Below are 16134 nucleotides of genomic sequence, written 5' to 3'. Positions count from 1 at the left end.
CATTTTATAAAGCCAGGCACTCTGATTCCAAAACTTGACAAAGACCTTAGAAGAAAAAATGCTACCTATCAATTATAAATGTAAAATTCTTTATAAAATTTTAGTGTATCACATCCAGCAACATCTATAAAGGGACAATCTATCATGACCAAGTGGAATTTATCCCAGGAATGAAACGTTCATTTACCTCTGAAACCTATTCAATAGACTTGACCATGTCAACACCCCCCCTCCAAAACAAAGAACAAAACAACAAGCCCAGAAAGAAAACACGATCATCTGAATAAACTCAAAAGACATTTCATAACTGTTAAAACGAACAAGAAATGTTAGTAAGATCACAAGATAAAATGGCAATATAAAAATTTAATGTATATGTAATATAAAACAATGCAAAAGGAAATCTCAAAAATCCATTTATCATAGTATAAAAATCTTCAAGTATACAGGAAGTATTTTAACAAAACATATAAGCCCATACACAGAAAACTACAAAATATTTTGAAATAGTATAGAAGACTTCCATAATAAAGAGTTATATCATGTCCTCAACAAGAAAACCCATGAGTAAAATCTTTACCCAATTTTAATGGATACGTTCACTGAATTTCAATCATACTTCAACATATTTTTGTAGAAATTGACAATAATTTAAAAAGTATATGGAAAGGCAGAAGACCCTTATCAGCCAAAACAATTCTGCAGAAGATAATGTGCAGTAGTCACATTACCCAATTTCAAGGGTTACTAAAGGTACAGTAATCAAGACAGTGTGATTGGCATATAAACATTATAAACAAGTGAACTCAGGAATGGATCCATGTGTACATGGTTAATTGGAGGAAAAAAAGTTTTTTCAATAAATGGTGCCTATATAATTTGATATGCATACAGAAACCCATAAGCCTTAATCCTTGAACCTCAAGTAATTACCTTAAGATGAATTATAGACCTACATAAAAAAAACTAAAATTACTAGGCTTCTAGAAGAAGTATAAGAAAAAGTCATCACTATCTAGAGGTAGACCACAATTTCTTAGGAACAATAAATATGAAAAAAATATGATGTTATACTTCATTAAAATTTAAGACTTTTGTTCATCAAAATACATTAAGAAAATGAATATGAAGTTATTGATTAGGAGAAAATGTGATGTATACATATATATGTATATATATATGTGTGTGTGTGTGTGTGTGTATCCAGAATTTATAAACAAGTCTCCCCAATCAGTAACAAGAAACAATCCAAGTTTAGAAAGAAAAACACATGGCAAAATCACAAAACAAAATATGTAAACAGCCAATAAGCACATGTAAAGTTGTTCCAGATCATTAATCATTAAAGAAAATTCAAGTTAAAATCACAAGAAGTTCACAGTTTTACATACATCTGAATGCTAAAGTTGCAAAGGCTGGCAACATAAAATGTTGGGTGATAATGCAGAGAAATTGGACATCCTTTTCCTTTCTGCTGGGAGTATTAAATTTTAGAATTTGAAAATTGTAGATATTGTTCAGCAGTTTCTTATAAATTCAAAACTATGAAGCCTATTACTCATGAATTCCTCTCCTAGGTATTTCTCCAAGAGAAATGAAAACATGTGTCCTCGCAAAGGCTTACATAAAAATGTTCATTCTCCCAAGAGAAAAGCAGATAAACAAAATATGGCTTATTCATAGAACTGAATCCTGCTCAGCAGCAGAACATATGAATTGCATAATACATACATGGGTGAATCTCCAAAAACATGAAACTTTGTGAAAGAAACCAGACACAAAATATCATAATCTGCATGATTCCATTTATATACATTTATAGAGCAGACAAACATAATCTATGGTGATAGGGAATAATTTAATGCAATGGTAGGAGTAGATTTAACACAAATTTCTTCTTTTTGGATAGTATATTTGGGTTACAAAGTTTCTTTGGCCTGTTTCTGGTTAATTTTTGACATTTTTCTGGCTAAGAAACATAGATTTGAGATACAGTACAGTCTATTCAGTTATTTTGTATTTCAGTGGCACCAAAATTACCAGTGAAACTACTGATTAAAAATACATTTCAAACATTTTTCAACTTCTAAACTCATAAGATTATAGTTTTAAGAGGATGGTGGGACTCTTAAGAGCACAAGAACTTATATCATTTTTGTAAGAAACCTTTCAGTCATTTGCCTATATGGTGTGATCATATCCATTGTTAGGATGTAGATTCAAAAACAATCTACCTTGTTGTCAGCTGACTGACACTGAGGTACCAAGCACCTACATTGATACTCACCAATTATTATTGGCTGTGGTTCACTTTTTACTCCAACCCCAGCACTTGTACTAGCTGCGACCTCTACCCGGTATTGAATACCTGGGAATAGTCCACCAATTATTACAGACCGAATGGCTGCGTCCACAGTTTTGTTGATGTGGAATCGTGTTTCATTTCCCAGACACCAGATCTATGGAAAAAGAAAGTGAAAAAACATAAATATGAAAATCCCTTTTCTGCTAACTGAACTATTGTAATTGATTAAATATTTTTAATAGTGACCAACCTATTTTCTGGGCTAACAGAAGTGTTTGTGAATGATATTTCTCAAAGTCTAACTTCGAAATTTTATGCATATGTGTGTATTAAAGGAAGAACAACAAAAGAAAACAATACCATATTCAATTTTATCTTACTATCTTCACTGAATTCTCATAAGTAATCTGCAATACACAATGATCCCTTTAACGCCTCTCTAGGAAGTGGTCTTTAGTTGCAAATAACATTTTGATACAGATAAAAACATACTATTTTCTGCTTAATTTATCAAAATTCATTGTGCATATAATCTATTTAAAATATGATGGTTATGAGTTATAATGTATACGTCTAAGTAATTTATATTTCATTTAAGAAAATATTAACTTACACAGAAGTAGTTAACAAGATTAATTGACCTAAGTTATAGGTATTGACTAAAATGAAATTAAAGCCAATATTTACATTGACACTAATAAATCTTTATATTGATGAATACTTATCTACAGACACACACACACACACAAAACATACACACACACATGAAAATAAAGTGGTTAGAATTCTTTAGACACTGATGTTAAAGCACCTAGGTTTTTATTCCAAGAAGAAATCAAATTTTAGGGCATGTTTTCATTAGGGATATGGAAATCCATTATTTTAAAATGGTTATAAAATAATTCTGCTGCATATCTTTATTTTTATTCATACTATATTTCATAATCTACATGTAGATGTATGTATAGGAATACATAAGGTTTTTTCTCAAACAGGCAAGTTCCTGAAACTTTTTTAGCAAAATAATTCTTGTGCATGCTGTTCCTTTATTTATATTTGACATCTGTGTTCCTAACAAAATAATATTTAGCCCTCATCTAAGTATATACTTTGCTAACAAAATATAACAGGTTCATAATGAGTGAAAAATTCTATAATTTATGAAAAAAATCATCATGTTGCAAATAAATGTATTAATCCTTAACTGAAAGTAAAATTTTAGGGTATTTAGTCCTAGATGGTACTGAAGCAAATTACTAACCTCATTAAAATACAGACATACACACACACATATATACACCATACTGGTTAATTATTTAGTGTTCAAACAATGTTCTAATATTTTAAAACTTGAGAGTATATATGACTATGCAACTAAGGCATTTATTCTTATACTTCTTCAGAATGTTTGCTTATAATGTGATGGGAATCATTTTAATATAAAATCTTATGCTTTAGTCCATTCATTTGCTTCATCAAGTTGATCTTTAATTTAATACAGTTCTATTTTAAAATATATGATATTTCTAGAGATAAAATTCAATCAGCAATCTTTTTAGTGAACTATTTCAGCTTTATTTCACATACCAACTACGGATTTCTGAGGTGAGATGGAGTGTCTAGTTCTCTATTATAGTATTTCTATTGCATCATTATTTTCATAGTTCTAGAAATATTTCTTAACAGGCACAATAATAGTTTTGAAATTTTACAGTGTTTAGTGAGCAGTTTACACTCACATGTGGTCTAGTCATGACAATTAGGCAAAATTGTATTTTGAATCCTTAGACATGAATTGTGTCTTAAACATAAGGATGAAGATGAAACAATAGATACTCTTTCTAAATAGCAACATGTTTACCAGCTAATAAATGAGACAACTATTTTTTGTTATTTTTTTTTTTTGGCAGCATTTGTTATTTCAATGGTCACTTTTTTTCCCAAGAAAAATATCTTACAAAACCTGAATAAATAAAAGCAGCATAGAGAGTGGGAGTTGGTGCTGCCATTTCCTACTCCGACTACATCCCCTTTAAACCCCAAATCTCTCTCTCTTTTTTCTTGAGAACCACTTTTGAAATAGCTGCCCTAAAATCCCTTACACAGAATTTAATAATAATGATACAGGTAATACATCATTATGATGATACACTGGGATGAGGTCTTTACTATCTATATCTATCCCCATCCCTCTAAATCCTCAGTTCCTCAATCATACCATACAGAAAATCACTCCACTGCTGTGGTTTTATTGCCCAATTCAGTTGTGTGTCTGTAACCTTGAAGTTAAGTTCTGATTCTCACGCATTTGTTTCCTTACCTGTCATACAAAGATATAATCACTTCACACTTTAACTGAATAAAAGAATCTTTAGAGCTGTGTCTTGCTCATATGACACTTAGATTTCTCCAGAAAACTATCCATGAACCTTCTTTTTTCATGCAGACCCTACCTTGTACTCTTGGATAATTCCATTCTGGTGATCTGGAGGAGGAGGATCCCAGGACACACTAATGCTTGTGCTATTGTGGCTTCCGACTGTCAGCACAGTGACAGATTGTGGAGGGGCACTTGGGGCTGCAGAGGGAGTAATCAGAATAAATGCAGACTTTGAGTATCAGTGTACATTAGTACTGCTTACAAATATGAATAGAAAGGCAAGATGAATGAAGTTCTGGCTTCCAGTAGTTCTAAATCTGTGGATAGCATTTAACAGTGACAGGTTTTTTGTTTTTGTTTTTGTTTTTTAGAATAAACTGTTAAACTCAATGCAAAAATTTAAAGGAAATGCATCAGGTGGGGAATTATGCATTAAATAATAAATTTAAGAGCTAAGAAGCTAATGAGTGGTTTTTATACGCCCAGTACCAAAATGTCAATTTTAATCCTCACCATAACCTCAGTGGGTAGAAGCAACTCTTAATTTTCACAAAAGAGGAAATGATTTACTATAAGAGATTTATCCAAGTCAAATGGTAAGTCAGAATTTGAACTGGATACGTCTGTTTCTAGAATTTGATCATTTCAATTCTAAAAGGCCATTTCAGAAAGAAAAAAAAAAACATGGTTTCCAACCAAAAATATTTTGAGAGGGTATATCTCAAAATTTTATCAGGTGTTATTTCTGAATGGTGGCATTATTGACAGTCTTTAAAAAAATACTGACTTAGATTGTGTTTACTAAATAAAAACAAATACATATAAATTTCACCAAGAAAAAATCCTTTTCACACTGGGAACAATAATTGATTCACATAAACTGACCCATAATTTAAGATTTAAAACTGATTTTATATGGATGGGCAAGGAACTATGATGATAAAAATGAAAACAGGTTCATGTTGGGTCAAATGTGAAATGGGCAGGTTTTGATTTCCTACAATAATTCTCTTCCTTTATAGTTTCTCCTATAACTAATTACCCTACTGAGAAAAGAGGAATGAGGAGCAATTCCTGAGTTTAGACTAAGCATCTGAGAGTTAAGAAATATTAATTTTGCAGGAAAACTCATTTATTTTCAGTGAATCTCTGAATTTAAACCAAATGTACAGAAAGAAAAATAAGAATGCCACATTAAATCTTCCTTGGCAGAAAAAAATCAAAGAATTTTATGACATTAAAGGATTTTAAATAAATCCATCAACACTTTGTCTACACAGTCTACTTCTTAAAGATAATATCCTAAAAGATAGTTTAAAGACCTGTTGATAAGGTTTCCCACGTCTGGTTAACTTGTCAAGACATGTTTTATTGAGGAATGATCATATTTGCATTGAGATATGGGACATACACAGATATGTGATAACACAATATTGCTCTTTACTATTCTTCTATGTGACAATATTACGCTAAAATGTGGTATGATGACATCAATCTGACCACTTGTCTACCAGTCTGTAGTTATTAAGTAGACTGCACTGAAAAATAACACTTCTGAAACTGGCTTTTCATTCTCCTTGCTGCTGGCTTGGCGAGAACACCAGGCCTGCTTTCTGACAGGTCAATTATTTCAGTACTCAGCTTCTTTGTACAGATGTGAAAGAATCCAAATCGCCGCTCATCATTCCCAGATATAGCCCAGCTGAGTTCCATTTGTTACCCTCACAAGGCCACAGAAATCAGAGATGAATGGACACTGGAGGGTGACAAATGTTAAGGCCAGAGGAAAACCCTAACTGCAGTGAAAGTGACTTTGGAGGGAGGCTTCAAATGTGATCTCCTGTACTATAGCTATCCACCTGGCTCATTAATAGTACACTTGCAAGATATGGTAAAATTTAATGCTGTTAAAAATACTACCAATTTTTTTTTATCTTTTCCTTCATTTACATATCCTAAAAGTGGATCAATGACCAACGGTACCTTTCAAAATAAGGATTTCTGCCCATGCCAGAGAATTACACTGTAAACCAAAGTGAACATCCTATTTTTGCTGTATATCATATTATAGAAAACTTATATCTTATCAAATTTCTTTGATCAGACATGGATATTTACCTTCTAGTATGTGTAACCTACATGCATTTTCTTAAACTTGCTTTTATATCATTTTGTATGAAGTACATTTAGAGAAAAGGCTTTTAATAGGAGTTGTGCATACAAAATTAGTACAAAAATAGAAAGGGGGATTTATTTTGTCATCCCACATTTTTACTTTGATGGCATCATTTATTATAAGTCTCTCGTTTACTGAAGGAGACTCTAATAAATGAAGTGGTTGAAACCTACATTAATCTTAGGTCCATCATAGATTGACTTAAAACTATCTGTGGGTAAAAAAAAAAAAAAAAAAAAAAAAATTCAAAACTAGAGAGACAGCAAGAACTTTACTAAGAAGAAAGGTATTAGAAATATGAAAGTGACCCTCCAAATCAGAAATTATATGTCAGACTGGCAGTACCCACAGTGGAAAAAGGCTGAGAAAAGAAAATACCACATCCTACTACAACAAAACAGGAGCAGCCACTAAGAATAGCCTGTGATCTTATGTTTTCTATAGCTTGTCTTTTAATGAAATCAAATGAACTATACCCACATAAATATATGGAAATATGTTACAATCAAATTCAAGGGCACAGAAACACGTAAGATTTGGGGCAAATGCTTAAGAAGAATTTAAATTCAGAATCTTTCTACTTATACTTTTAAATAAAATTTTGTCAGATTCTATAGAATTCTCCTAATAAAAAGAGAATAATGACAGTGCCTACTATATCTTTAAATGTTCTCTGTCTAGTTTTCTGAGAAACTAGTTTGTCATCTAATTTGTCATCTAATTTGTTTGATGACAAACTAGAACTATAACAGAAATTGGCTTATTCATGGTATAAGTTTGGTTTACATTACAAATCAGGATGCTTACCTTCTTCAGTGGTACGGACTGTTTTAGATTCACTATCCATTCCTTGGAACTCATTAAAATACGGTCGGACTTTAATTTCATAAGTCACCCCCTTTTTCAGATTGACTAAGACAGCACTTCTTTCAGTTGGGACTTTGGCATCTAAATTCTGCCATGAGGAAGTGGCTTGCAGGCCTGAGGTCTGACGATACATTACTCTGTAGCCTTGAATAAACTGAGGCTGACGATCCACCTGGAAAACACATCAAAGAGCCTCTGAACCTGAAGGGAGGTGTGCCAGACTCACAATCCATCTATTCTCTCTTCTCTGTCCCAGTTCAGTCCATCATTCCAGTGAGACTAGGGTTTTCCAACTCATCTCTCCTTCAAATAACCTCTTCCAATCCCACATTCACATTATCCCCAAGGTTATCTCCAAAATGAAGAGTAAGACAACTCCATTGTATTTGACACCCATTTTTATGGTTTTATACGTGGAATGGTATTTTTCAGGGATTTCAATTCTCATCACTTGTCTATTCATTAGACATGTTTCAGTTCCTACTAGTAGGTGCCGGGAATTCTGCTAAGCTCTGGGGATAAAGTGGAAAAAAGATGGAAGAGCCAACTCTTGCCCTAGTGGTACTTTGAGTCCAGGTGGAAGGTAGGTATCATCTTGCCTACAATGGCCAAGTTCAGTTATAGCACATAGCAGGAATAAATGAATGATATGCATCAGGGAGTAAGAGAGCCTGCACTGAAGAAGCTCATTGAGTTGGGAAAGGGAGGTGGTTTCCTGACAAAAGTTGGAAGCTCTGCAATCTGCAATAAGAGTAGGGTTTACCAGGGAAATGAAACGTGGGGACAGATGTGTAGCCTCCCTGTGGCTAGAGAGAGCATATGGGAGAGAGGTGTACGTGTGAAGCAAGTACATATGTTTTAAATGCATAAGTAAGCTTATATCCATTACCAAATATTAAATGAAAAAGATTTTATTTTACTAACTTCTTATTCCTTCAGTAGTCCTACTCTGGATACAACTCAACTCTCTTTTCATTTACTTAAGGGGTACTAGCTATTTTTAATAATGATATGAGATTTTTCATTTGAAACTCAAATCAAGTAGAACTTTTAAAATGTACTTTTGTTCAGTCTTTGGATAAATACATGAAAATCAAATACATATTAGTGCAAATAGAAAAATAAATATGTTCCCTTTACACATTTATTAAGCTCTCCTCACAGGTGTCTTATAGTTGCTTCATTTTTAGGGTGAAAGAAGTTTAGGGTTTTTTTTTTTTCTTTAATTTTAAAGTTTTCATGTCTGTCTTATTTTTTAAAATGTTTGATTGAAGCATAAACTGCCATGACAACTTCTCCAATTAATATCTCATATTATAGTTCAATAGTCATATCCTAAGAAGCTTCAAGCTTGATATATTTCACTGTTAAATAAAAAGTAAAGATTAATAGAGAAGAGATAAAAATCACTTCATTTCAAAAGGGTTGTGGAGAAAAAAAGAAAGAAGGTGATGATGGAGGTGATTATTTCAACTTTTTAAAAAAATTATTTATCCAATTGTCAGCATCTTATGAACAGAAAATGCTTTTTCATGAATTAACTTCTAATGCCTCTATTTTAGCTATAGCATTGTTTTGTTTTTTAAGCAAAGTCAGCAAATCAATGAATACTAAGTATTAGTTTTAAAATAATAAACATGCAGAACTTCAGTCAAAACAATGAAACAAACAAACAAAATATTTCCATGTTCAGAATGTCCAAGCTAGAAAACACCATGAAGCAGATGGGTTTGAGTGTGTATGTAGATCTATATACAGCTAATTCTAGACTTTCAGATAAGTCACAACAAGTAAGAATTTCTTCACTTACCTGACAACTTTCTAACCCTCAAAGATTTTTCTGGAATTACTGCTATACTTGTATGAGATTATATCAAGAATGACTTAATAATATTCACCAGTAAATGGATGTATCTGTAGACTATCATGCTAAGTAAAATAAACCAATTCCAAAAACCCAAAGGTCAAATGTTTTCACTGGTAGGTGGAAGTTAACCCACAATAAGGGGTTGGGGGATAGAAGTTCAGTGGAGTAGACAATGTGAATTGAAGGGAAGGAAGGAGGGATGGGAAAAGGAAAGAAAGTGAAATGGATCTGACATAACTTTCCTATGGACATAGATGAATATACCACAGTGAATCTCATCATGGAGTACATCTTCTAGAACATGATATATCCTACGCTTTATTATGTCAAAATGAATTCTACTGACATTTATAACTAACTAAAACAATAAAAATTCACTGAAATAACATTTTAATAAATACATAAAATCTCATTAAACAAAGAAAAAGATAGGAAAGGGAGCCCAGGTCTAACATGGAAGCCTGGAAGCTTGTGATCTTTGAGTCCTCATCCATGCTACCAAGTTTGTGTTCACACTGACTGATGCATTTTTTGAAAATCAAGAGTTGTTCTGACATCATAAAATAGGGCAACCAAGAAACAAAATGTTAAATTTACAAGAGCCAAAGAGCGATGCTTTTCATCAAAACTGTCAAAGTTCAAAAAAACCCTTGCAGCATATGTTAAAACAACATCAAGCTTACATTTTATAAACTTCTCTGCATTCGCTTTAAGTGAATTTATATACTGAAAGAAAGACATAACTCACAATAATAGCTTGTTAATACTGAAAGAAGCAAGCTGTGTTTTTAAGAAGAACATTAAGCAGCTGTTTCCAGATGAAGGGAGTCTGTAAATCAGGGTAAATTGGTTTTATCCATGTTTGGTTTTCATTAATTAAGTGTTTTAGGGACTTTATGAAGCTAATGTTTACTACCCAACATCGCCTTGCTCACTTGAGTGAGCACAGTCTCCAAACCATAGATAGTAATAGCCTACTTAATAACCAAGTAGTTTAACTTCATTTTGTGCATTTTGTGCCAGGCATTTGGGAGGAGAGGAAATTTGTTGTTACAGGTGGAAGCAAAAATGAAAATGCTGAACATTACCTTAAAAAAAAATAGGCTGGCTTTTATGGGATGTGTGCGCTACACCACTAACTTGTGCTGCTCATTTTGACAAGTAATCATTTTCAAGTTAAACCATACGCTTGTCACTAGTTTTATTAACATTCTGAAGAGAAGAAAGATGTGCTTTTAGAGTTGATTGCAATCAGAATCTGGCCACAAATTTATAGGTTCACACAATTTTTAAAACTGCCACATTTTGAAACATGAATTAAAAAGAATTGTCTTAAGGAAGAAGTGACATGACGAAGAAACTTCAGACTTCCAGTGTAGAACCTTGATTTCAAATAGAGCTTAGTCTCTTAAGCTTTCTGAGCCTTAGTATATTTAATTTGTTCAGATAATACCCTCAGCTCAAGGGTGCAGAAATAATCAGATGACTAATTTCAGTAAAAACACTGTAAACTGTAGAGATGTATAATGTTAAGGAGCTTTGTTAAAGAAAGGACATACTAAAAAAAAGGTGGGATATATAAGTTTTCAAATCAGTATTGTTATTGAACCATTCAAGATGTTTAAGATCTACCTTTTCAATTAAAAAAAAAAAGACAAAAACAAGAACATTCATCTAAATAGACAATGCAAAGTGACATTTCTTTGATGGGCTTCTCTGCTACGGAATTGATCTGGTTCTAGTTGAGTTCAGAAAGTTGAGTTAAAAAAATATTATTTTCTATCCCAGTGTTGAGAGGCTTAGGAGTCAAATGGTCTGGGCTCCTTCTTGGCCTTGAACAGTAACAATAAATCAAGCACAAGAATAATAATTTTTCAGTTAGTGACTATTTTTCTTTGTGGGAACAGGTATTTTCTAATCATCTTGCCTATCTTCATTAAAACAGCAGTAATTTGATCTTCTGAAATTAGCCATTGCTAACTATTGTTGCTTTAAATCAGCCACTGGTGGCAGGGGTAGTTAATGTTTCCGTACAAATGTCTTGTGCTTTTGACAGCTGAATCCTGTGGACCATTGGTAAATCACCTCAACTGGTCATAGATCTAAACACTTGGGCTGGAGAATATATTCCTCCCCTTATACTCCAACACAGCTGTTACTCAAATGGTAACAGTATAATAATTTAAATAACCTACATATTTAGCAAGTTAAAATATTATAAAATTACAATTTCTCTGGCAACTTGCCCCACCCCCATCAGACTTCTTTTTCACTAAAACTTACCTTTTTCAAATACATCCTTTTTTTTGGAGGGGGGTGTGCCAGGGATTGAACTCTGGGTCACTCAACCAGTGAGTCACATCCCCAGACCTATTTTGTATTATTTAGAGAAAGAGTCTCACTGAGTTGCTTAGTGCCTCACTTTTGCTGTGGTTGGTTTTGAACTCAAGATTCTCCTGCCTTAGCCTCCTGAGTCACTGTATGATTACAGGAATGCACCACCACAGCTGGTTTCAAATACATTCTTACCTTATTTGTAACTACAAACTGATGGGGACCAATGCCCTAAGATACTAATTGAATCTGTTTTGTTTCAAAAGAAAAATAAGCCAATCTTAAAAAAACAAAGGCCGAATGTTTTCCCTGATAATTGGATGCTGATATATAATGGGGGTAGGGGGGTTGGGGGTGAGAGAAGAATGGAGGAACTTTAGATTATGTAGAGGGAAATGAGAGGGAGGAAGAGTATGAAAAATGGTGGAATGAGACAGACATCATTACCCTACATACATGTATGATTACACAAATGGTATGAATCTACATTGTTCACAACCACAGAAATGAAAAGATGTACCCCATTTGTGTACAATGAATCAAAATGCAGTCTGTAAAAATAAAAAGAAAATTAAAAAAAAGACGTATGAAAGCAACTGATTGAACCACTTAACAGGTAGTTATTGAATGAGTATTTTGAAAAACGGTCAGGAAAGAAAAGGATTCTAGACTCCCAGAAGTTCATGCCCATGAAAGAGACAGATAGGCAAACTGGTAATGTCAACTTTCATGAGATACAGAGATGAATATGACGTGGTCCTTTCCTGGAAGAACTCCCAGCCTACAGACATGCAATTCTGATCTAATTTGATGTACTCTTTTAAACTTTGTGAATCTTAAAGTGATTAACTTCATAAACATAATGACTTCGATTCTTCCCCAAATATTTTCCTTATTTAGAAGCAGCTTAAAAGAAACTCCCTCAAAATTCCCAGGAGAGCAGAAGACATGCTTTCAATTGAGAATGAAGGAAAATCTGCTATGAAAAACACAATTATTTCCTTGGTTTGGGTGGTTTTGTATCCAGTCAGCACTACTAAAAGATAGAATCATGGCAGACTGTGCCACTGGAATAATGATGGGAGAATTACATTCCTTTCATGGGATTGGAAGAATAGAAACCGTTACATGCAGAACATAGAATAATCCAATACAAAATTATGTCAAAATAGAATTAGGAGCACCGTAATCCTAAAACACTCACTATAAACTTAGTGAGGTAATTTTATTAAGTATTATCCAATTTTGTACTCATAAGTCAGAAAATTTGACCAATAATGTGGTTTTCTTTAAGAAGTAACAAAATGTCTCACCCAGGACCATATGTCAAAATTCCACCATTAAAAGAAATTCCTTTAAGTATTTATATATAGTTTCTCTTTTAAAGTGGAAAAAAAAAAGAAAAGAAAGCAGATATAAAGTCAGGGGATTTGGAGATAGGGTGTAGGTCAGTAGTAAAATGCTTGCCTAGCATGCTCAGGGTTCTGGGCTCCAACCCAAGCCCCACACACACATGCACAAAATCGTTAAAAATATGCAAGACTCCTAGTCTTGTCTTTACCTATAAATATACAGAAGATATTAGGAATACTATTACTCTTGTTTGCATTGTTTCCTTTTTACAGAGCATATAATTGGACTAAACATTCTTAAGTGTTATATTCATTTTTTTTCTATTCTTATGCAATAATGCCTCCATATTTCTCAATATAGATGGGCAGAAAACACATTCTTTTAACTTTTTTTTTTTTTTTTTTTTTTTTTGCAGTGCTGGGGATAGAACCCAGGGCCTTGTGCATGCAAGGCAAGCACTCTACGGACTAAGCTATCTCCCCAGCCCTCTTTTAACTTTTTGTCTTCCTTATATTGACATAACATCATACAACAGAAACAAATACAGTCTAAATAAACAATGTTGTAATTAAAGTGAAAACTCTTAAAACTATGCCTACTCAAATGTTCACTACTTTTACAAATTCTACCACATCCTCAGAGGGTTCCAAGTAGATGTACTTTTCTGTCATTCCAGTATATATATTCTAAAGAATTCTTAGGATTTTTAATGGGAGGGATTGACATAAAGGAGAAGTTGATGCTAACTCTGCTAGCCACAGAGAAGACTGTAACACCTCTCAACACACAGACACGCACATACGATAGGCACACACAAGTATCAGTATTCTCGAACACAATTGATGTTTCTATTTTAATGCTGTTTGTTGTTTTCACTGCAGCAGTTGCAATATGATTAAAACGTTTTGCCATTTGAAATAACTGTGTATTCTGACACATTTAAAATTGCATGACACTTGAACTGTCTTAACATTTATTAAAACATCAAATTATTTCTTAAAGCACACTGATGATTTTTTGACCACACTTGTCAAATGATTAAAATTGTGTAAATGTTTTTATGCTGCTGTATCAGAGTCAGCTAAAAGAATATAAAGATGGCTTATTTAAATTCAGAAGATTAACTTCATCAAAATTAAAATGATACCATAAAGAAAGCAAAAAAACAACTCAGACTGGAAATACAAGTCATGTATCTGATAAGCAACATATCTGGAATAAGTCTTAATAAGAAGAAAAACAATTCAACTAGAAAATTACAAAGAATTTGAATAGATATTTCTCTAAAGAGGATATACAAATGCCTAACAAGCACATGAAAAGATGAACATAATTAATCTTGAAAAAATGTTAAGTCAAATCACAATGATATATATATACTACTATATACCCAGTGGAATGGCCATAACCAAAAATATAGTGAATAGTAAGTGTTAATGAGGATGGACAAAAAAAAAAATGGAATGAATTTTGGAAGAAACTGGAATATTAAAGCATTGCTGTTTGGAATATGCAGTGGTATCATCACTTGAAAAACATTTTTTGTTAGTTCATCAAAAGATTAAGTGGGGCATTTCCATATTATTCAACAATCCTTAGTTGTATACCAAGAGAAGTTAAAATGCATGTCCACACCAAGACTTGCACACAAATGTTCAAGGTACTATTATTCATAATAGCCAAAATTCCATACAACCCAAAGGCCCATCAGTAGGTGAAAGGATAAAGAAAATTTGATTTACAATGAAGTGCTATTTGGGATCTCTACACTGATAAAACAAAAAGGGAATGGAATCCCACAATAGAATAGTACATTTTAAGGAACAAAGTACCAGCACATACTTCACAATGGATGAACCTTAAATACATTATGCTGAATTAAAGAAGTCACATAAAACAGACTAGACCACATATGAATCCATATACATGAAAGGTCTAGAATAGGCAAATATTTATAAATGGAAAAATAGTGGTTGCACAGGGCTAGGTTACAGAGTAGAGGGGATGCCTATAATGGGCTCAGGGCTTCATTTTAGAATGATGAAATGTCCTAAAATTAGAATTTGATGATGATTACAAACCTTCAAAAATATAATAAAAACATTTATTTGTGCACTTTAATGATGACATGCTACTTATATCTTAATAAAACTATTAAAAATTTAGAAGATAGAAAAGGTTATGTTTATATCATACTATATTTTTATTCTACTTCCTACTTACACATTTATCTATTGAATATTTTCCTTTATTTTCATTGATTACATCTGGATTTTAAATGGTGAGCATTTTAACTATTAGTTTTGAGTTTGATTACTTACATTTTCCTATTTATTCTGATTTCCTTAAAGGAATACAAAACATTTCATATAGCCTTTGTCACTCTACATAAAGCTGTCTATAAAGCCTAAGATAGTATTTGACAACTTACCGTCCATGTGACCTGAACAGTAGTGGGAGTCAATACAACTGGAGTGTGAAGGCGGACAAGGACATCTCCTAGTTCTTTCTGTACTTGTCTATGGTCCACTCCTTGTGCTGGTGGGCTGATATCTGCAGTTAGATGAGATAAAAACTCCTGATTTTTAGAAATTCATAATAAAATTCCAATTCACTTTATATAAGCCAATATTATCCTTTTAGAACTAATTATAGGGGGAAAATTATAAACCTTTTGTGACAAAAAGCATTTAAGCATGTGTATGTGTGTGTGTGTGTGTGCGTGTGTGTGTTGTGTGTGTGTACTTCACAATGGTAGGACATAATTTGGAAAGATATTAATCTTCATTAAAATAGTTTAATGAAAGAGCATTTAAAATCCCTCATCTCCATTCAAATGCAGACAGAGTGTT

General features: G+C 32.9%; 1 protein-coding gene across 1 annotated transcript in view; it reads right to left on the bottom strand.

Annotated features, from left to right (window-relative positions):
• The window catches only part of ROBO2 (roundabout guidance receptor 2), a 578830-nt gene that overhangs the window by 64954 nt on the left and 497742 nt on the right, over window positions 1-16134 (bottom strand). Inside the window, 4 exon segments of the mRNA XM_079154971.1 lie at window positions 2288-2459; window positions 4759-4883; window positions 7669-7900; window positions 15714-15835. Of these exon segments, the coding sequence (XP_079011097.1) occupies window positions 2288-2459; window positions 4759-4883; window positions 7669-7900; window positions 15714-15835 (651 nt within the window).

Source organism: Sciurus vulgaris, assembly GCF_902686455.1.
Source record: "Sciurus vulgaris genome assembly, chromosome: 10".
NCBI lineage: Eukaryota > Metazoa > Chordata > Mammalia > Rodentia > Sciuridae > Sciurus > Sciurus vulgaris.
Note: the sequence above shows the minus strand (reverse complement) of the source record. Positions and strands in the feature narration are given on the sequence as shown.